Genomic DNA, 22,612 nt, shown 5'->3' with positions numbered 1-22,612 from the left:
TGGGGGATTTCTAATCCTGTTCATTCTGTATTTGGGTGAATCTCTTCCCCTCCCTGGACCTCAGTTTCCTCATCTGTAAAATGGCCCAAGATGAGATATGGCTCAGGAGTTCTGGTTGTAAATTAAGTCACTTTTTTACGTGTGGGCATAAACCTTTGGGATTTGAACCCAGAGCTTCATGGTCTCCAGAGCTGCTGTGGCCTCCCCCTGCATCTTGTAGCTGTATCATACAGGTAGAAAGAGCAGATGGGCCTAGGTCAGTGTTTTTCAAACTGTGGGTCATGACCCACTGGTGGGACAGGAAATCTGTTTAATGAGTTATGACCAGAATTTAAACAAAATAACCCCAGACAGGAGGATAGATAAGAGTGCATCATACGTAGCAGGGTAAGTATTGTTTTGGGAAGCTTTTGTTTCAGTTGCCAGTGAACATGATGGTGTGAACTGAATTGTGAAATCAAATCACATTTCTTTTAAGGGTTTCACTGAAACAAAAGTTTGGAAGCCGTTAGCCCAGCCAGCCATGCAGGTCTCCGGCTGCTGCTGCATGGCTTGGACCAGCTGTGCTCGTGCACCTGCATTAAAATCCTTCCGCTTTGATCTCTCCGTTCGAGGAATCTGGGATGAAGTGGCCTCACTTTCCTTCTGTGAGGGACGGAGTTTCTAGCTCTGGGGTTTGGTGTGGCGGGGATTAAAATAATAATAATAACAGGAGACAAACCCAATCTGGGATTGCTCTGCGTCCGGAGTTGTGTTTTAGAGGCTTAAAAAGACCCCTCCCTCCCCCCTTCTCTTTCCAGAAGAACCGAATGCACATAAGGTCGCCAGCCCACCCTCCGGACTCGCATACCCCGATGATGTCCTGGACTATGGCCTCAAGCCATACAGCCCCCTAGACAGTCTCTCTGGCGAGCCCCCGCACCGGTTGGGAGAGCCGGATAGGGTAGGGCCCCAGAACTTTCTGTGCCCTGCCAAGCCAGCGGGGGCCTCGGGCCTGAGCCCTCGGATCGAGATCACTCCATCCCACGAACTGATGCAGTCAGGGGGGCCCTTCCGCATGAGAGACACTGGCCTCGTGGTCGAGCAGCCGCCCCTGCCGGGGGTGGCCGCCAGCCCGAGGTTCACGCTGCCCGTGCCCGGCTTCGAGGGCTACCGCGAGCCGCTTTGCTTGAGCCCCGCTAGCAGCGGCTCCTCTGCCAGCTTCATTTCCGACACCTTCTCCCCTTACACCTCGCCCTGCGTCTCGCCCAATAACGGCGGGCCCGACGACCTGTGTCCCCAGTTTCAAAACATCCCTGCTCATTATTCCCCCAGAACCTCGCCAATAATGTCACCTCGAACCGGCCTCGCTGAGGACAGCTGCCTGGGCCGCCACTCGCCCGTGCCCCGTCCGGCCTCCCGCTCCTCGTCGCCTGGTACCAAGCGGAGGCATTCGTGCGCGGGGGCCTTGGTTGCCCCGCTGCCCGGAGCCTCACCCCAGCGCTCGCGGAGCCCCTCGCCGCAGCCCCGGGACGACGGCGCCCCTGCCGGGTACCCCCCCGCGGCTGGCTCTGCCGTCCTCATGGATGCCCTGAACAGTCTCGCTGCCGACTCACCCTGTGGGATCCCCCCCAAGATGTGGAAGACCAGCCCCGACCCGTCGCCGGTGTCCAGCGCCCCGTCCAAGGCTGGCCTGCCCCGCCACATCTACCCAGCCGTGGAGTTCCTGGGGCCCTGCGAGCAGGAGGAGAGGAGGAACTCAGCCCCCGAGTCCATCTTACTGGTGCCACCAACTTGGCCCAAGCAGCTGGTGCCCGCCATTCCCATCTGCAGGTGAGTCAGGCTTTGAAAACGATTTATTCCATGGTCCAGTTTTAAGAGAAGGTTTTCTGGTTATGAGCATGGGATTCAGAGTTGGCTAGACTGGTCTTAAATCCTGGCTTTCCATTTACTGGCTGCCAGACCTTGAAAAGGAAGTTAAATTCTCTGGGAAAACAAAACAAAACGAAACAAAACAAAACTCTGAGCTGCAGTTTTCCCATCTGTAAAATGGGTGTAAGTGTCCCTGACTTCCTGGGTGGTTGTTAGGAGGATGCAGTCACAGGATGCATGTGATTGCTCATGTGACACTGAGCTCATTCATGCCTTCGCTTATTTAACAAGTATTTATCGAACACCTACTATGTGCCAGGCACTGTTACAGGTGTTGGGGAGACAGTGTGAACAAAATGGGAAAAAAAATTCTGCCTTCGTGGAGCTGACATTCTAGTAAGCTCAAAGCAAGCCCGAACATGTGGAATTTGCTGTCTTATTATAAGAGGAATTGATGTTTGTTGGCATCTGCTATGTGCCCCAGTATTGCAATCAGTGCTATGGAGGTCTTCAAAAAATGTGGGAGCCATAATCCTCAAGGAGCTTAAAATCTTGGCAAGCTGAAGAGATGCGTGAATAGCAGCATGTAGGCTTGGGGTCTCCAGGGATGGATCTGAGTCCTGGCTCTGCCACTCACTGGCTGTGTGATCATGGGCATGTCTGCTGCTGCTATCCTGCTGTGCCCATAACAGACATCACTAATCACTAATCATGCAGGGCCCTCTTTCTCATTGAGCACCTTTTTGATGCCGTGCCCAGGGCAGACATTGCTAATCAATCAGGACCTTCATTCTCACTGAGCACCTTTCTGGGCCTTGGTTCATTTCCTGTGAGATGAGGATGATAATAGTACCTACCGCATGTTTTGTTTGTTAGTTTGTTTGTTTTTTTAAGGATTAGGTGAGATAATATATATCAAACTCTTAGCATAGAACCTACATAGGTAAGAGCTCACGAGAGAGACAGCTGTTATTGGGGAATCTTAACCTTATAGAGGAAGCACTTTGTTGCTTCCTCACTCATGAGCCGTGTGCTAAGAGATTGAGTCCCCAATAGCTGTTAGAGTGATGATGGTGACAATAATAATCACCAACATTTCAGGATGCTAGCTGTGTGCCAGGCACACTTCTAAGTACTCTCTCTGGATTATTTCATGTTATTCTCACATAAACCTGGTCTGGTTATATATTTATCTTCATTTTGATAATAAGGAAAATGAGGTACACAGATTAGGAGCAGAGATTATTTTATCTGTTTTATTAGGTGAAGAATCTAAGCTTTATGTTATTCCCGTTATCCCAATGGTTTTCAAAGTGTTATTTGCTTGTAGCAAATGGAACCTCTTCTTTTCAAATAAAATGTTGAATGCCAAAATAGGTAATGTAGAGCCGTTTTGATTGATGTGGGGTTGAGAGTAGCCTAGGGTCCTGTCCACTGGGCCTGGCCTCCCCACGCCCACCTGCCCCCAACCCCGACCGAAATGGACTGAATGGAGCTTCTGGTCTGATGTTTCCTCCAAAGCAGGTTCTGAGAACACTAGTGCCATCATAGGTCAGTCAGTCCCTTAAGGAAAGGAGTCTCTGGGTTTAATAGAGTTTAATAGATACCTTTGCGGAGGGGCCGCTCCCCGCTGTGGACAGAACGTGCGGTGATTTCAAAGGCCATCTGATCACGGAGTTCTGAGACTAAAGTTTCCCGGAGCCACCTCAGGAATGCTGATCGAGATCAACGCCTGGTGCAGGTTGAGAAACGGGGGCTCAGAGAGGTGAAGTGGTATGCCCATCAGCACCCAGCTAGTTCATGACCAAGTTGGAAATCAGAATTCGAGATTCCTGACTCCTTGTTATTTCCGGCCAACTCCTTGATCAGTCTCCAAAGCATGACTTATTTGGGAGTGAGGAGGATCATTAATATAAAATACGATTGTGAGGCATTTATCTGAGACTTTATTGTATATAAAATCCTTCCCTCTCCATTATGTGGCTTGATCTGGGAGGTTCTGTTGAGTTAGAGTCCTTTAGTCCCTAGCAAGTGCCAATCTGTGCCAGCCAGTGAGATATTTGCAAGAATTTTCTATTCGATTGAGAAGATAGGGCATTCAGAGAAGTCTCCCGATGATAGTTATCTCAGGGAGTGTGGATAACTCAGCAGGGGGCTGGAATTCAAATGCAGGATGTCAGACTGGCTCCAATGGTCTGAGTCTTAAGATTATATTTCGGTTGTCAAACACCTATTCCAGAACCAAACAAGATTAGAAGTTGATACTTAGGGATATTCCATTGAATATTCTACTCACTAAATGTTTTGATTCATACAGGGGTGGAGTGATTTTTTTCATGAGCCTTATTTTGCTAACTTTAGAAAATTTTAACTTGCATACGTGAGAATAAGAGTATTTAACACATATGGCACCTTGGATGTAGACAGAAGCTTGAAGGCATCTTGGAACTGTAACTGAGGTAGAAATAAAGGCACTTTGGACACCTGAGACTTCAGAGTTAAAGGGGCTTCAGGAGGCAATGCGGTTATAAAGAAGGGCTGGAGATTTCCTTGCATAGTGAGGGTGGAATCGTAAGTTGGATTGTATGTTCAAGTTCAGCTCTGGCACTGATGGAGTTTGTGGGGCTGCTGCCCCCCTCCACTCTCCCCTTGGAATTGCTGTAAGAGAGAAGGGATAGAATTGGCCTCACTGCAAATGTTTAATTAAGTCCAGTTGATAATGTTAGCTTCTAGCAGTTTTGGGCTTAGCAGGAAAGACTGTCCTGATTAGATTAATATTTTCTCCTGCATGTGAAAAATCAGGACATAGTGACACAAATCCATGCATTTGTAACTTCAAAGCTACTTTGAACATACGGGTGTTCTTTGAAATAAAACTGCTTGTTCATTCATCCATTTATCCTTCCATTCATTCGTCCGCCCACCCACTGAATATTCACTGACGACCTAGCGAATGTCAGGCATTGCTCTAGACTCATTCCATCAGTGAGGTATTTTCTTGGGCCTATTTTAAAGAAATTAATAAGATAAGAGACAGTGTAGAGATGTGGAAGGAGCACTGCACCGGGAGTCAAGAGACTTAAGTTGGAGCCTTGGCTGTGTCTTGCTCTGTGATCTTGGGAAAATGTCTCTAGGTTCTTTTGGGCTCTGAGTGCATGGTCTAGATAGATTGTCAAGACTTCATTCACCTCTTCAATGACCTAATACTAACCTCATATCAAGTACCTGATGTGTGTGCTGGGTAGGGTTGAGACTGTATAATAAAATGAAACTTAATGTCATGCCCTCAAAGATTTGACAAATTCAGATGCCAAAGCATACATATCCAATACCATTAATACTGTAGTCAGATTGTCTACAGGAAGTAACTATTTATTTGAAATATACACTATATTACATGAAAAAATAATTATAGCTAATATTTATTGAGCAGTTATTGTGCTTAAGCTCTTTATATGATCTCAGTATCCCCATTTCACAGTTGAAGGAGACTAAGGCCTAGGGAGATAGAGGCATTTGCTCTAAGTCACACAGGTAGTTAGAGGTGGAGCTGGGACTTGAACTTGGGTGTGTAACTCCAGTCATGCTCTTGACCTTTACTCCTCATTTAATTGTAGGAAGTCTGAGTGGTTTGGCTCATCCATACCAAAACCAGACACCTCTCTGTGGTTAGATGTTCTACACTTGACCCAAGAAGTAATGATTGTGACTGGGAATGGCCTGTCCCTAAATTTACTTTTAATTGAGACATCAGACATAGAAATAAGAGCTAGAAAAACTCTCAGATGTCATCTAGTCCATTTGTGGTTACAGGATACTAAGGATAAGAAAGATGAAGTTGCATACCTAATGTCACATGGCAAGTTCGTGACACAGTGGGGCCCCTGATTTCTATTTCAGTGTTCCTTCTCCCACACTTACTCCTTGGGAAAAGAAAAACATCCTGGATAAGGGATGTTCTTTAGAGGTGAGAGGTGATATTCTTCAAAATTTCCAGAGGAAAAGAAGTTACAGTGGTTCAGAACGTGCTAGAACAATCATATCGTGAACTTAGCTTCATAAACTGAGATGTCAGTCATTCTGTCTTCATCAAGATGGAAGAGAAAACAAAGAAAGAGAATGAAAAAGATCTCTACCTTGTGAAGAGCCCTACCTATCATGTCTGAGAAATGTGTGCCTCCCAACAGCCAACATTATCATATACCCATTGGACATGATGTTCAGAAAAGGGACCATTTATGTTTATTGTGCAGGTTGATGGGATATGATTTATTGTACACATGACTGATTCTGTTTCCTCCTTCAGCATCCCAGTGACTGCATCACTCCCACCACTTGAGTGGCCACTCTCCCACCAGTCAGGCTCCTATGAGCTGAGGATCGAGGTGCAGCCCAAGCCACATCACCGAGCTCACTACGAGACAGAAGGCAGCCGAGGGGCTGTCAAAGCTCCGACCGGCGGCCACCCTGTGGTTCAGGTATGGCCTTGAGTTCTCTTCCTTTTGCGTCCTCATTTATCGCTGGGTGATTTACTTCTGCTGAGCTACTGCTTGGTGCTTTTTAGGTTGAGGTATGTGTCTTAGCCTCCTTTTCCTCTGAGGGATGGGATATTTGAGACTGAGTATCAGAAGCTAATCCAGCTACTCAAAAGCCATAGACAAAAGTCTTACTGAGCTGGATAAGGATAGAAATGATATTCATGCTCAAGCTTCTTCTTTCTTCCCTTTCTGATTGAGAGACCACTAGAGTTTTGCAGAGGTTTTTGTATTGAAGGTTTCTGAAGCCATCATTTTGTGTTTAAATTTCAGATGAGAGTCCATTGAGGAAAATCAATATATTGAAAAGTGGGGAAAAGTTAAAACTACACAGAGTCAAATACCTAAAATAACTATTATTAGCATTTTGATATATTTCCTGTTGCCTTTTTTTCTATTCATAAACGTGGCAATGTCTATCACTGTACATTTGTATACTTGATGTTATAGTAGTTTGTACTTTGCTTTTTTTTCACTTTACATTATACTCTGAGCATTTCCTCCTGGTTTTTCCTTAATCATTATCTTTTTTTTTTGCGGTACGCGGGCCTCTCACTGTTGAGGCCTCTCCCGTTGCGGAGCACAGGCTCCGGACACGCAGGCTCAGCAGCCATGGCTCACGGGCCCAGCCGCTCCGCGGCATGTGGGATCTTCCCGGACCAGGGCATGAACCCATGTCTCCTGCATCGGCAGGCAGACTCTCAACCACTGCGCCACCAGGGAAGCCCAATCATTATCTTTTATGTCTGTGGCTTTTGATTTAACCTCAGATTTTTGTTTTCAAAATAAGTAGAGAACTGTTTTTTTCCTCCAAAATATTGAGTTGAAATATTCTTGATTGTATAGTCTAGTTAACCAGGAACTGCTGACTGGGGGCCACCAACCAACTCAATTAACCAGCCCTTTAATACATTTAAATTAATTTAACTCTTTTAAATTTGCCTTAAAGTAAAAGTATTCTTTGATAAGAATCTGATGGTGCATCAAAACCCTTTAGGGTAGTTGTTAAAAATGCAGATTCTTGAGCATCCCCTGAAACTACATGACATAAGAACAATGCAGACAAAAAACAAACCTACAAACCCCTAACCCTAAAATCTGCACAGGTAGCTTTGAGTGTGTATACCTGGTTAAGGACTTTAATGATAACATTAGGAACTTATAAATCCCAGCAGTTGCTTTTTCTAAATCTAACATCACAGCCTTTTGGGGATTTTGTTTCCATTCGTTGCTTCTTTTCATTTGCCACCAGTCACATTTTACCATTTCTTTGCATGTCTAGCAATTGTTGACTCTACACTGACATTGTGATGATGATATGTACTGGACGTTGTAGAGACTCTTGATTTTGTTATCTTCCTCGAAAGGTAGTTCAGTTACTGGCTGATCACATTGACCTTTTATAGGCTTGATTTTGCCCTTTGTGAAGGTAGACCTGTGGAAAGCCTGAGGTGTTCCCCGTGCCCTTCAGGTTCATGGGGTTAGCCATCAAATTCCTTCTTTTGTGGATATAGTTGAGGCTAGGTTTTAGACCATGTTAGGGCAGGTCTAAAGTAGCCCTTACTCTAAGGCATGACCTTACTCTTAAGGCCTAGTCTTTTTGGATGCTTCGTGGGGAGGTCACTCCTCTCTGGTGGGCTGGAATTCCAATACTCCAGGCCTGCTCAACCTCTAGTCTCTCTGTTTCCCTTTTTACCCCATAGCTGCCTCTCTCGGATAGACTCTGCACATTCTTTCCCTGTGCTTACACAGCCCAGCCCTTGGCCAAGGACTTGGGGAGCTCCCCTAGCACCTTCCTCCTCTCCGATGCTTTACCCACAGATCCTAGCTGCTTCTCCAGCCTGGGACTCTGAACTCTGTCTCCCCAACTGAGCAGGCCCACTGTGTTCTGCTTGAACTCCACTCCCTGCACGTGGGAGGGAAACTGTCCCCAGGCAGAGAGCTGCAGTGAACGTGGGCTCACCCCCTATGTTTCCTTTCTCTCATGGACCACAGTCTTATGCTGCCTGCTGTCTAGTGCCTGAAAGCAATTGACTTAGCAACTTTTGTCCTATTTGATAGTTGTTTAGGGTGGTAGGGCTGGTCTGGTACTATTTACTCATGCTTGAACACTGACTTTTGGAAAAGAAAGTCTTCATATCATTATCGATCAAGGCTTACCTGCTGTAGGATGGGAACCTCTTGGCCTGGAGGTGGCGTTAGTGTGTGCTGGAGTCAAAGCCTTTGGTTGTCACAGAGAGAGAAACTCATTCAAAGCCGATTAGAAAAAGGGGATTATAGGGAGAGGCTACTGGGGTAACATATCATCAGGTCAGGAGATTCAGCTCAAGAAGAACCTGGACTCATGGTCATGAGTCCAAGGTTTATTTCTTTGCTCAGTCAATCCATTCAACAAGTGGATTCGTTCTGCAAGTATTTGTTGACCACCTACCTTTTGCCATATACTGTGCTCGATGCTGAGATACAGTGAAGACTAAAAGAGAAGCGGTGGTTAGCTTCTCTATGGAGCTCATGATCTCGGGGGTATAAAGTTATTGACTAAATAATCATGCACCCGATAAAATTACAAATTGTGGCAAGTGGCAGGAAGGAAACGTGCATGAGGCTGTAGGCGTGTAAAATGGAGGAGGCAGTGTAGAGGGGGGAGGATTTCCCTGGTGAGATTTCCTTGAAGAAGAGACTTGGGCGGAGGATGATGCCTAGAGGGAACGGTATGTGCAAATGCTTAGAGGCAGAAGGAAGCAAACTGTGTCAGCGGACCTTGAGGAAGCCAGTGGAACCAGACTGTGAAGGGCCAGAGGGAGAGAGGAGGGGGCCCTAGCGGGCAGGGCCTGAGTAGCCCTGGGGGAGAGTTTGGCTTTTACCCTGAGATGGGAGAAGCAGGAAAGAAACGAGGAGAAGCTTCAGGAGGCTCTGTCCATGGTGTCTGTCCTTTCGGGGCTATGTGGTATCTTTGTTCTCTGATTATTCAACAAACGTTGGTTGAGCACTGCTAGGTACCAGGCATGGTTCTAGATTCTGGGATGTGGTATGAACGAACCAGCCAGAAACCCTCACCGTCATGAACTTACAGTTCAGCAAGATGATGCTAATAATAGTTAACACTTAGTGAGCATTTACCACATGTCAGACCCTATTCCGAGTGCCGTCTGTGTTAACTTATTTAATCCTCAGAAAAGCCCTAAGAAGCAGTTACAGTAGGTCAAGGAGATGTCAGGGAACTTGTTCAAGATCACAGCTCTTGAATGGTGGACTCAGGATTTGGATTCAGGTGTCTGGCTTTGCCTGTTATACAACTTGCCTCGTCTTCCACATCACTCTGCAGACCAGCTTTCCCTGCCGCCTCATTCTCACCGGGCAGGGAAGTCCTGGTGGAGAAATGCCCACCAGGCCCTCCTACCTATCAATTTTCTATGCTGTCCCTGTTCTAGCCCCTCACCAGCTCGTTGGAGCCCAAGTCCTGACCCTCAGGGAGATTCTAATTGGCCCTGGGTTGGGGGAAGGGTGCCACCCTCTGGTCCAGTTAGCTTGGCCAGAGAGGTCAGGGCATGTGCAGTGCAAGGCTCTGCTCACCCATTCATCAGGGGGCCGTGGAAAGTTCCAGAGAAGGGAATGGGCTGGACGTGCACTTCCGAGGATGCCCACTACGCTGTGCTTGATGTTCACGCCCCTGCTTCCAGCAGCTCCCCGGGATCCGCCCCTCTTCTTGTTCGTAACTTTGAAAACTCAACGTATGACTTAAAAATCTGTAGCCATATCCTCAAAAGACACAAAGTGAAGTCTTTAAAAAAAAATCATTTGAATAGATTGGGTTCTCTTCAAAACGAGATGTGCTAACCCCTGATTTTTAACATAGGAAGTCAGTTTTTTAAAAACTTCTTTGAAAAACGAAGAGAAGAGGGAACTTTAAGAAGACAAGGGCTCTTAACCTTTAAGTAGGTGCGAAAACCCCTTTCGAAATCTGGAGGGTTGCCCTTTCATTCCCAGAAGAGCAGCGAAGCCCTGTTTTTTACCTTGCCTAGATGCTTCTGCTGGTTTCTTTCTTGATCTCTGTCTCTCTCCTTATCTCTCCATCTGTTTCTATTTCTGTACTGTACCATCGCTCACTTTTCCCCTCTCGATGATTCGTCCTCACCTTTCTCTTTTTTATTTGCCACACTATAAAACTTCACTATTTCTTTTGCATGCCTAGTGGTTTTATGCTCCTCTTTATATGAAAATAAAATGAGTACATGACCATTTCATTCTCTTTCTTTACATGTAAAATTTCATATCTTAAGCATATGCCGTGTTCAGCTGTTTTTCTTTCTTTTTGCTTTCCTCTCTCTTGAATGTCACTTGATCTTGGAAGAAAGTTTGTTCCAAACCTTAAATGCTTTTCAGATCTCATGACTCATTCATTCGGTGAACATTTTCTCAAGGGCTTGCTGTGTGCCAGGCGCTGTGCTAGGCGCCAGTAATGTAATGATGGGTGAGATGGACACAGTCCCTGCCCTGATGTAGTTCAAGGGGCACTGGATATGCCAAGTAGACCAGGATGGTTGGTGTGACCGTTGCTGAGATGTGGGCGTGTCAGGGAGGCCAGACGAGGGCCATCTGGGATGACATCTGGACTCCAAGGTAGAACGTGACAGCTGATTAGGAGTTCATCTGTTGGATTCACAGCTTGGGGCGGGAGGTGGTGGTAAGTGCTTTGACGAAACAAACCATGTCAGGAAAGTACTGCTTGGTCGACCTGCTTTACAGGGAGGATCCCAACTTACCACCTGGGGCCTGGCGCAGATGATTGAGCCAGCAAAGAAAGGAATGTTGCCCTTCCTCTGTCTGTCTCTGTCTCTTTTGGTGGTGGTGGGAGAGCGTTCCATGCACAAGGCACAGCACACACGGAGGTCCTGAGGCAGGGAAGAACTTGGTGTGTCTGTGGAGCTGAAGGAGGGCCAGTGTCACTTGAGTTTAGCTTGGAGGGTGATGGTTGGCAGGACTCATAAGCCAAGATGAGGAGCTTGGGTTTTATTTCAGGTCAAGGGGAAGGGAGTGCTGAGTTTTGAGCAGAGGAGGAAGATGTTTCCAATTTAATATTTTTGGGACCACTTGGGCTTCCCTCTAAGGAGTGGGCTTCTCTATGGGAGGAAGCAGGGAGGGGAATTTGATAGGCTGTGGCAGTGCCGGCTGGAAGGTCAAGGCGGTGAGGACTGGAAGGTGGCATTGGGAGAGGAGGGGATGGATTCCAAGGTGTGAGCTTCGGGACTTGGTGCTGGCTTAGGTGTGGGGGTGTGAAGGAGCGCCTGGGTAGAGGGTGTTGTCATATGCCACGTGGGAAGACCTGGGGAGGCAGTCATTTTCCTAGGGGAAGATTACGAGTTCAGTTTGGGGTGAGGGAATTAGGAAGGGCTTGTGGGGCGTCCAAGCAATGACGGCAAGTAGGCAGTTGGGTATATGAGTCTGGAGCTCAGAAGCAGAGTCCTAGACTTTCTAATGCTCAGGCCATCACTACAGGGCTTAGTGCATATCCACTTGTAAGGATTTATTTCCCATACCCTCAAGAACAAGCTGCATCTCTCTAGAAGCAGTGGACTAAGGAGAGAACCAAAGAAGTGATTGCAGAAACAGGATTACAAACCGAGCGCTCGTGGGAGCCTGACGACGGAAGGAAATGACTGCCTTGGCCAAGCAGGGAGCAATAGGGAGTGGTGGGGAGTAGGGCACAGCACAGTATGTACCTTCTCTGAAGGAGGCAGCTGGTACTCAGCGCCCCTTGGTTATGCCATGTAGGAACCAAAGTTGCCAGGTTTCACAGTTTTTATTAAGGGCAGCTAGGAACCTGAATTTTGATGTGAAATTTCTGATTTTTATATTTTGGCTACTAAATCAAAGTTTGAGTTAGATTTAGCTCAAGGCAAATATCCTCAAGTTCATAGCCTCTGGGGGTTAATAAGGACTGTGCTATGTTAAGGGTTATCAGTAGAAAGGGAGGTAGGAGAGAGGCTACGTTTATACGATTTCTAAGAATTGTTCAGTTAGGGAAGGAGCTCGGTTCGCAGCCAGACCCTGGACATTTCTCCTATAAAGCTCTAAATCCCGTGGAACTAGAGCAAGCTTATGGTTTTTTCTGAGGAGCCTGGGAATCTTAGTTCTTTGACGTGACTTTGACCTGTAGGGATCAGAGAAAGGGAACCACTTGATTCACCTTGAAAGAGCCACGTGCCTTTTGGTGGAAGCCTGCCATCATTTCCTCGTTCTGTGTTAGGACAGGAAGCAGTGGTCCTTTGGTGGACAGAACTGCCATTCAAAGGCAGCTTTGCAAGGTTGGGCTTTAAGCGTTTCCGTAGCTCTTCAGCTTATGGGATCTCATAATACCCCAGCTGAGAGTTGCCTGTATAATGCCACTGTCATTTAATCCTTTCCCTGGCTGCTTCCAGACCCTTTAACCATAATCCTGCATAGAAATTCCCGGTAGAGGACACTTCATTATTTTCCTCATCCATCTTTGTGCCGGGGCTTTCAAAAAACGTTATTCTTACCACTCTCTGGGACGTGTTTGCAACTGGCAGAAGGATTGGAAAGCCGTCCTTTTCGTTATAAAGTAGTCAAAATCTAAGATTGTTTAACCACAGCACACACCTCCAAAGACAATACTCCTGATTCTTTCAAACAGATGTTCAGACATATGGCGAAAACATGGGCAGTTCCTTTAGGAGAAATTCCTTGCAGATGCAGAAACCTGATCTCGATTTCATCCTGGGGAACAGTAATGAGCTTTGCAGAGAGAAGAGTGGGGGGGCCGGGGCGCACCTGTCCAGGGTACCGCCTTCCCATCCTGGAGGAGGCTAGTAAAGTCTCCGAGCTTTCATCTCGTAAAACAGATTACGGGACAGTGATTTTCATCCTGTTGGATTTTGGCGTTTGTACTCTCTGCGACTCACTTTAAATTATATCTAAGACAGGGGAGAAAGAAGCCAGATGGGGTTTCCTCCTGACCAGGCGAAACTGGAGTCGTGACGGGGAGCCGTGCTTCCCTGGCGTTGGCTGGGCGTGTTGGCTTCCACTGACTAATAAAACTTTGTGCTTGGTGAGGCTGGCTCCGTGAAACAGGTCTTGCAGATGCTACTTGGTCTTGATCACGGCTGCTGCGTTTGCTTAGAACTACAGAGGTTCGATGAGACCTTCTGCAGAAGGAAAGGAGAAGAGTGAAACAGGGATCCCCAAGCTTCAGAGGGGGAGCACGTGTTCTGAGGTCATCGGGGGTGCATTCTGCTCATTCATTCGTTTGTTCGAATTATTCACGCAGCGCCTCCTAGGTGCTCGGCACTCTTCCAGGTGCTGGGAATGCAGCCGTGAACAAAGCAGACAGAAATTCCTGCCCCCGTGGCGCTGACGTTCTGGCTGCAGTGGGATAAACAATAAATCTAATAAATAGGGAAGCTCAGTAGTGCGTTGGAAGGTGATAAGTACCGTGGGAAGGGCTGCCAGGGCGAGGGGAATTGGGTGTGGTCAGTTAGGCCTTCCTGAGAAGGCAGCACTGGGGCCAAGGAGGAGCTGAAGGACTAAAAGGTCCGGGTTTCTGGGGATGAGTGCTCACGGCGGCCTGGACAGCCAGGGCCACCCTGGGTGTGGTCTGGGAGCAGAGAGGGGGCCTGCGTGGGAAGGGCAGGCTGAGTCAGGGCAGGGGAGGAGGGGCTGCAGGCCCAGAGGAAAGAGGATGGGCGCGCTTGGGCCTTGGACTCGCAGGAAGGTGGGAGCCAGGAAGAGCGGGTCTGACCTAGGTTTCAGCAGGATCCCTCTGGCTGCCTTACAGATGAGGACAGGCCGTCGGGGGGCCAGGGGAAGGAGCACGGAGATGGGCTAGGAGCTGCTGCGGTGGTCCAGGCGAGACAGGACTGCGGCTGGACCAGGACTGGGGAGTGGAGGGCATGAGAAATGGTGGGACTCTGGGTATATTCTGAAAGTCAAGCAAACTGGATTTTTTGAGAGGTCAGTTATGGGCGGGAGGCACGTGGGTGGTTGTAGTCTTGAGGGAGGCCGGAGTGCCCAGGGTTGAGCAGCCCTGCCCGTCACGCTGAGACTCTCCTGTTTTCAGAGGGAAGACATCCAGGGCTGGCTTGACCCAGCCTCTTCCTTTAAAGGTGAGGATGGGGTGGGGAGGGGATGCTGAGGCTGACTTCGGGAGGACCCAGCCTCACTACACTCTCTTTGTCTATGCCAGTCTCTTGATGATAACGCTGGCCGTTAATTAAAACATCTTTTAAAAGAGTACAGTCCAGGGCTTCCCTGGTGGCGCAGTGGTTGAGAGTCCGCCTGCCGATGCAGGGGACACGGGTTCGTGCCCCGGTCCGGGAGGATCCCACATGCCGCGGAGCGGCTGGGCCCGTGAGCCATGGCCGCTCAGCCTGCGCGTCCAGAGCCTGTGCTCCGCAACGGGAGAGGCCACAACAGTGAGAAGCTCGCATACCAAAAAAAAAAAAAAAGAGTACAGTCCAAACCAAGTGCATCTGTGGGCCAGATGTAGCCCTGGCGTGTGACCTTGGCTGAGGCTGGAGTGGTCATGGAGGCCTTGTAAAAGCGTGGAGACGGGTGCTGGCCTCCAGGGGTGAGCCAGGTGCCGAAGAGAGGGTGTCGGGGGGTGGAGCCTGCACAGGTACAGGTGTGGAGGGATGAGGAAGTGCAGGGTTGGATGGTGCCGTGTGCTAACACATCTGCGTGTCAGAAACACACCGAGGGAAGCAAGAGGTGCTTTCAGCTCACATGAGAATATAAATTATCATGAATGAGTGTCAAACATTGCCCCCCGCTGCCCCCAGTGTAAGCAGAAAACAGAAAATTTCCAGAATCTTGAAGGAATAATTGTTCCAAAAAGAGAGATTAAGTCTGAGCCTTCAGTGTGTCTGGCAACCAGTGGGAACATAGAGAGGAAACTTCATTTGTTCTATAAACAAATTTTTGGATTCCTCTTATGGGCCAGGCACTGTGATGTAACAATGACACAGGCACACTTACCCAGCATCTACCATGTACTTTCCTTAGAGTGACCTACTTAATCTTTGCAGCGATGCTATGGAGTGCAGGTGGTAGAATTACTCTCATTTTACAGACAAGGAAATTGGGACACAGAGAGGTTAAGCAGCTTGGCTGATGTCACCCAGCTGGTGAGCGGTGGCTTTGATTCGGACATAGGAGGTTTAAAGCCAGAGCCCACACTGAACCATCAGTCTGTGCTGCCTTTTGGTAGCAGAAAGAGCAGGTTGTTTGGAGCAAGGCCGTCCTAGCATTCATTAGCTTTGGCACTCTGGGTAACTGGCTGGCCTGCAGTTTCTTCACTTAGAAAAGAGTAAAGACCTACATCTTTCAGATTTTTTGTTTTGTTTTGTTAAGAGTTGTTAGGATTCTAAGCAAAAGTGCCCTGTGTGATCTTGGGTACAAAGTAGGCTTTTTTTTTTTTTTAAGATTTTTTGTTGTTGTTGATGTGGACTATTTATTTATTTTTTTATTTTTTTGATGTGGACTGTTTTTAAAGTCTTTATTGAATTTGTTACAATATTGCTTCTTTTACACATTGAGGGTGGTTTATTTACACATCGTTTGTTATATACGTGATACTCGTTCATCCTTGCAACCGCTCAGTGAGTGGGTGCTATTATTCCCATCGTACAGATGGATAAAGAGGCAGGGGGGAAGCTAATGTCACTTACCTAAAGTCAGGCGGCCAGTAAGCACTGGAGCCCTGACTTCGGCTTTTAGCTTCTGGCTTCTCATCTTTCCAGGCACCTATTCAGTCATCCGTCACCTGCTCCCAGCCGGCTCTGCCTCAAGCCCCAGTACAGAGGGCTCCAGCTGGGGCGTAACATGAGGGTAAGATGGGACAGGGCTCATGAAAGGCTCCTCTGTAGCATCTTTGGGCAGCACCCGGCTGGTGGTGTGATTTGAGCCCTGGACCCAGTGCTGGGCATCCAGGTCCCATCATGGCCTTCACTTTCTTCACTGAGGGACCCCGGGAGAAACAAAGACTGTCTCTGGTCCTGTTGAGACAGGAGGCATCTGCTAGAGGTGGATTGGAAGTACCTGCTAGCTCCAACGTGGCCCGGGAGAGAGGGGAGGTGACGGCTTCTCACACGGGCCCTGTTCCCTCTGTGAGAGCAGCAGAGCCATTCTCTGGATCCTGGGAGAGAGCGTGGAGGTAAAAGCTGCTTGTTCTGAGCTTCCTGGAAAACTGTGGGCTGACTCTGCCCATAATTGCATCTGTTTATCGAGCACTTACTATGTGACAAGCACGTCACATGGACTGGCTCAGGCAGGCTTGCTGCCCCTGCTCTGTGAATGGGGCTCAGAGGTGTCGAGTGCCTTCCCCGGGGAGCACGTGGTCACTAGTGACCCTGACCAAGCTTCCCCTGTGTGCCAGTTGCAGGAGGTCATGGTGCTATTATTAACCCCATTTACAGATGAGGAAACTGAGGCTTAAGGTCACACCACTCAGCAGAGGGGGCAATTCCTAGGGTCTTTGTAAAGATAAAAGACTTAAGACGGGAAAGTGCTTAGAACGGGGCCTGGCTTGCACCAAGCACTCCATGTACGCGCGTTGTCACTCTTTCCTGTTATTGTTTATTTTCCTCCGCACCATCCTGTTAGGATAAAAAAAGGGAGCCTTTGTTCTCACGTGGAAGTTTGGATTTCATGCTGTCATCCCAGAGCTGGGATGGACATGAGCTAGGTAATGATGATAGGATGATACGAGTGCCCATAATTTACTGACACGTGCCCTGGATGAGGTCAGAGGACTCGCTCAGGGTTATGTAGCCCACACATGGTGGAGCTGAATTTAAAAGCACAGCTGTCAGCCTCCTTGGCCAAACTGTTTCCCCTGCTGTGTATGGTCCTCAGGCCCACTGCCTAGGGGTGGCTGATTCTGAACATTCTGACACAGGTTTGAAAAAGTTTGTGTGGATGTATATGTGTATATATATAAAATATATTTATACACACACACACAGACTTGCATATATAGATTATATATATATATTAACAGATACATGTATATGTAAATATACACATGCATATATATAGACACTGTATATGTGTATCTGTGCATAAGATACACACATATATATGTAAATTTTATTCAGTTATTTTTCTTGTCTTAGTATGTATTCATTGTTTAAAAAATACAGAAAAATATAAGAAACCAAACAGCACCCTTTGTCACCTGGAGAGAACTAGTGTCATTGCTTCAGCGTTTTCCTTTCAGCCTTTTCCTCATGCTTGCACACTTAAGCTCCTAGTACCCAGCTCCTGCCCCCGCTTCCTTAGTTGAGTCTGTATCAGGTTATTTTCATGACATTAGGGGGAAAGTAGCATTTACCAAGCTCCAGGTAAGGTTGGGAATTGCATTATGTGCCTTCCATGTATAAATGGATATAATACTATCTTGATTTCCAGGCAATACTTGGAGGCACAGAGAAGTTTAGTAACTTACCTAAGGTCACACAGGAAGTGGGTGAGCCATGAATTGACCTGGAGCATCTAGCTCCAAAGCCTGCACACTTAACTAGTTCGGCCACAAAGAAGAAGTAGGAATCTTTGATGATCCGAAGATAATTTTCCAGGTTGTGCCTAGGGGCTTCTGTTGTTGCTTAGGTATTTTGAAAAATTCAGGAAATAAATGTAGTCTGTTTGAGCATCAAAGCAAATTCTTCCCTTGTCAGGGTGCTCAGGCTCATGTCGTCCATTGCTGTCTCCCTGCTCCCCTCTCCTCCACCTGCCTTCCTTCTCTCCCAGGGTTTGGCCACAGCAGCCAGCAGGCCCCTCCCAGGTGCAGAACAATAGCCGGCCTGCGGGGCTGTGCGACCTGGTGGGGGGCATGGACTGTGGGCCTCTGAGGACACTCCTGAGCATGTCCTGATATGAGGCCTGGAGCCTAAGAGCCCAGGGAGGCCAGTGTAGCCTGCACTTGGGCTCTGAGACCTCAGCATCTCCAGAGGGTTTGGCTCCCAAATGCAAACCATGATCCCACCTGTGCTGAGCTGGTCATGGGACCTACCTGGCCATCCTTGTCCTTCAGCCTGAGTTGTTCTTATCACACTAGTGGTGTGACCTTGAACAAGGATCATCTGACCTCCTGGGGCCTCAAGGTCCCCCACGGCAAATTGTACAGAAAGTTACTTCTCTTTTAGGATCTAGGAGACGAGCATGTGTGTAAAAGACAGTGCTAAGTGCAGGCTGCTCTGGTTTCTTTTATGGCTTAACTTTGGGGAAGGAAGTGCATTCACATGATGCAGAATTTGAAAGATACAGGAGATGCACAGGGCAAGACCAGCCTCCCTCCTCATACCCCAGCGGCCACCTCCTCTCCCTGAGGCCCCAGTGTCACCGGTTTCTTGAGGGTTTGTGTCTGTCCTTGTGGTTGGATGCGTTGTTGTCATCGCCATCATCTTGGGCATCATCATGGGCAGAATGCCCTGCACGTTTAAAATTCCCTGTAAATGGTCAAAGCAGTTATCACTGTGGAGCTTAAAAAGGCATCACGTTGTGATTTTCCAAATAGAAAGTGAAGCTGAGTTGATCTTCTTGGCATCATTTATTTAACCAAATTGACCTCTCCCCTTGAAACTTAGGTTTCTGTTAAAGGAATCCCATCTTCCTAATTTGACGTTTATTATAAAACTGTAAATACTGATCTAATGAATACAATTTTGGAAACTGCCTCAAGTAAATGTTCGTTAAGCCTTGGCTTTACCTGACTCCGGGCGTAATGATGTAAAATAATCCATCAGCATACACTGGCTGTATCCCCCGCCTATGCCTGTATCCTTTCTCTCTCCATCAGAAAATGATACATTGAAGATAAAAGCAATGGATGGTATCAGCAAGGGCAGGATGCCATGGTTACAAAGTAGCAAGAAGAGTGTGGAGTAGGATTGAGTGGTTTTCTGCTTATCTCTTATTTATTCAACAAATACTGATTGTGCTTCCACCACATGCCAGGCCCTGTGCTGGGTGCTCCCCACTCAGTTTGGTCCACAGGCTAGCAGCACAGACCTCCCCTGGGGGCTCATTCAAAATGCAGAATCCCAGGCTTCACAGTCTGCCAAGTCAGAATCTGCCTTTTACAAGATGCCTTGTTGATTTGTGTGCATATTGGAGTCTGGAGCACGTTATTCTAGGACGGAGGTCAACAAACTATGCCATCCAAGTCCGGCCCACCACCTGCCTTTCTAAATAAAGTTTTATTGGAACAAAGCCACGCCATTTATTTACATATTGTCGGTGGCTGCCTTTGCGCTACGTTGGCAGAGTTGAGTCCTTGTGACAGACAACTATGTGGCCTGCAAAGCCTAAAATGTTTACTGTCTTGTCCATTGTGGGAAAAGTTTGCTGACTGGAGACGGAGATAGAATAGTGAACAGAACAGACAAAATCCCACGTTCTCACGGAGATGGTGTTCCGGTGGAGGGAGATATACAACAAACCAGTAAACCTAGTGCTGGTAAAGAGCCATAAGAAGAAAAATAGGGCAGGATGGGAGGATGGAAGACGATTGTGAGGTGGTGAGGATGCTATTTAGGGAAGAACTTTCTGAAGAGATGACATTTAACCAGAATTTTGAGTGCAGTGAGAGAGTAAGCGGTGTCACTGTCTTGAGGGAAAGTGCCGTAGGAGAGGGAATAGCTAATGCAAAGGCACTGAGGCGGGAGCTTTCCTGGTGTCCATTTTGGACATCGGTTCAGAGGTGGGTTCTGATTAGGAGTTAGGTATTGACAGTGAACATGTTTTTTTTTTCCTCGCATGACCTTTGCTGTGGCATTTCAGTGCCTTTTATATGACCATGGAATGTAGACAGAGGTCCTCAACTCGCAGCCCAGGGAAGTCTTCTGTGTGTCATTGGGTACAGTTGCACAGACAGTGCACTGCACAAGAGCACTGCATCTCATGAGGGCACCATTCACATTTGTATATTTATCAAGACAGTGTTCTGACACATGCCTTCTAAGGGTGTAGAGGAAGAGGTGTCTTCTCCTAATTTGTACAAAAGTGCCAGGCATCTTAGCAGTGGCCCTGGTGGTATAATTCTTAAAAAGAGACAAAAATCTGAGTGTGAATGTCTTCAGGTTAGGGACATTCGTCTGTCTGCACTGGTTGCTCAGTTCATTTACATTACCTGGCCCTTTAAGCCATTTGAATTTAACTCTTGATGGCAAGAAGGGCATTTCTGCTAGTCTAAAAGACATCCCTACTCAGTTATTTTCTTTCTCGCAGATGGGGTTTTTGTCGTTTTCTCCTTCCTACCCTCTAACCAACCAGACCGGCTGGGACGGCGTGGGGAGCCTTGCCAGCTTCCACCTCTGCCTTGGCCTGGCTGTGCGACCTCAGCTCACACACATCTTCTCTCTGAGCTGTAGGAGCCTCAGCTCCAAAACAAGGGTGCTCCGTGAGCTCCTCCCACCCCCAAACTTACACGATTCTGTGACTCAGATTAATAGGTATCACCTGAGCAGAAGCCTGCGTTGAGTTCTGTTCGCTTGGAGGTGGCAGTTCCAGCTTCTCTTCACCTTGGCCTGCCTTCACTTGCATCATTTCCTACCTCCAGGGTTGACTCATTCATGGACTTGAAGCTGGCTTGTTTAGAGCTCGGGGATGATGGAGCTAGGAGACTTAGAAATCATCTAGCTGAATGACTGGTGTGTCGGATTCATGCCATCTTACTGAGGGCTTCGGTTACCATTTTATTGAGGGCTTCAGTTACTGTTTCACTGAGGGCCAGACTTTTTCCTAAGCCAATGTCTCATTCAATCTCACGCTGAGGACTTGAGGTAGGCACCGTCATCATTGGTTTGCATTTATCAAATGGAGGCTCAGAGAGATGATGTGAACTATAAAGATGACACAGTGACTAAATTATGTGAATTATAAAGATGACACAGTGACTAAATTGGCTGAGCCACCACTCAGACTTAAAAGCAGAGGTTAGGGATGTATTTTTTATCAAGCGTGTACAACATGCCAGACATTAAGTACCAGCTTGCATTACCCATGGTTACCCTATGAATTGGGTCCTGTTATAACGAGAAAACGGAGCCCCCAAGAAATGTGTGGCTTGCCCAGGGCAAGGCTTACGCAGGCAGTAAGTGGAACCATTTCAGATTTCTGATCTTTTTCTCCTTCTCACGCACTTCTCTTTGCTTTGTGAACTTTTATGTGCATCCTGTTTACCTGGTGGCCTCTGTTACAGGTCTGTGTATCTGTGCCGGGGAGGGTGATGCTGATACTTGGGTGGCCCCTGGCTAAACCATATCTTACCATCTTCCCCTCTGCTTCCTGGAGCTGAGCTGTCATCTTCCCTTGTCTGAGGAGACAGCTATAGCTTCCTAACTGGTTTCCCTAGCTCCACTTGTGCCCCTTGCCCAGTCTGCTCCCCACACAGCAGCCAGAGGATCTGTTTGAGATGTGAATGGGTCCACAGCGCTCCCTTGTTCTGATTCCTCCTGTGTCTCCCTTCTCACCCAGTACACACAGACTCCTTAGCATGGACTGCGAGGCCGTGCATCATCTGGTCCCTGCCTGCCTCTCTGCTCGTCCTCACTCACTCCACCTTCACGCTACCGGCCTCTCACTGTTCTTCAAACTCTCCACGCAGGCTCCTGCCTCAGGGCCTTTGCACTTGCTATTCACATTCCCAGATATCCATATAGTGCTCTTCTCTGCTTCACTCAAGTCTCTCTTTAATTGTCACTGCGAGGAAGTGTTCCCTGATTCTTCTATCAAAATAGCTACCCCTTCCTCTGCCATCCCCTCCCATGTTACTTACGGTGTTTTCTTTCATAGCCTGATGTATTCTTCCTTCCTCCCCTCCTTCCATCCCTCCCTCCCACTCATCCCCCCATCAGCCCTCCGTTACTGCTCCATCCCAGTCCCAAGCACAGTGCCTGTCGCTTAGAGGCACTTGATCTGTGCGTGAACGTTGGCAGAGTGTCACCGCTGCTCCTTGCAGGTGTTAGTGAGCCCCGGTTTGCCTTGGCCCCTTGGATGAACAGTGCCCAGGGAGCTGGGGTGACGGGTGTGCTGACACGGGCGGCCCCTCGGTGGCTTTCCTGTGCTAAAGGAAATGAAGGAAGGAAGTACAACAATTAAGAAGGACCAATTCAGAGCGCTGGGACATGCCCAGGCTTCCGCGGCCCCTCGTCTCTTTGCCCGACGTGACTCGGCCTTGCCCGCGGCAAACAGCAGTCGTGACTTGATGG

At 47.9% G+C, this 22,612-nt stretch overlaps 1 protein-coding gene across 4 annotated transcripts in view; it reads left to right on the top strand.

Annotated features, from left to right (window-relative positions):
- Nucleotides 1-22,612, top strand: part of NFATC2 (nuclear factor of activated T cells 2) — a gene marked incomplete at its 5' end in the record, with an annotated part of 154,326 nt that overhangs the window by 31,644 nt on the left and 100,070 nt on the right. For all 4 annotated transcript variants that reach the window (XM_082856977.1, XM_082856975.1, XM_082856978.1 and 1 more), the window contains 2 exons: nucleotides 801-1,812; nucleotides 6,158-6,329. In XM_082856977.1, coding sequence (XP_082713103.1) covers nucleotides 801-1,812; nucleotides 6,158-6,329 — 1,184 coding nt within the window. The remainder of the gene's footprint in view (nucleotides 1-800; nucleotides 1,813-6,157; nucleotides 6,330-22,612) is intronic.

Source organism: Leucopleurus acutus, assembly GCF_964270905.1.
Source record: "Leucopleurus acutus genome assembly, chromosome: 16".
Taxonomy (NCBI): Eukaryota; Metazoa; Chordata; class Mammalia; order Artiodactyla; family Delphinidae; genus Leucopleurus; species Leucopleurus acutus.
This window is presented reverse-complemented; position numbering and strand designations above follow the sequence as displayed.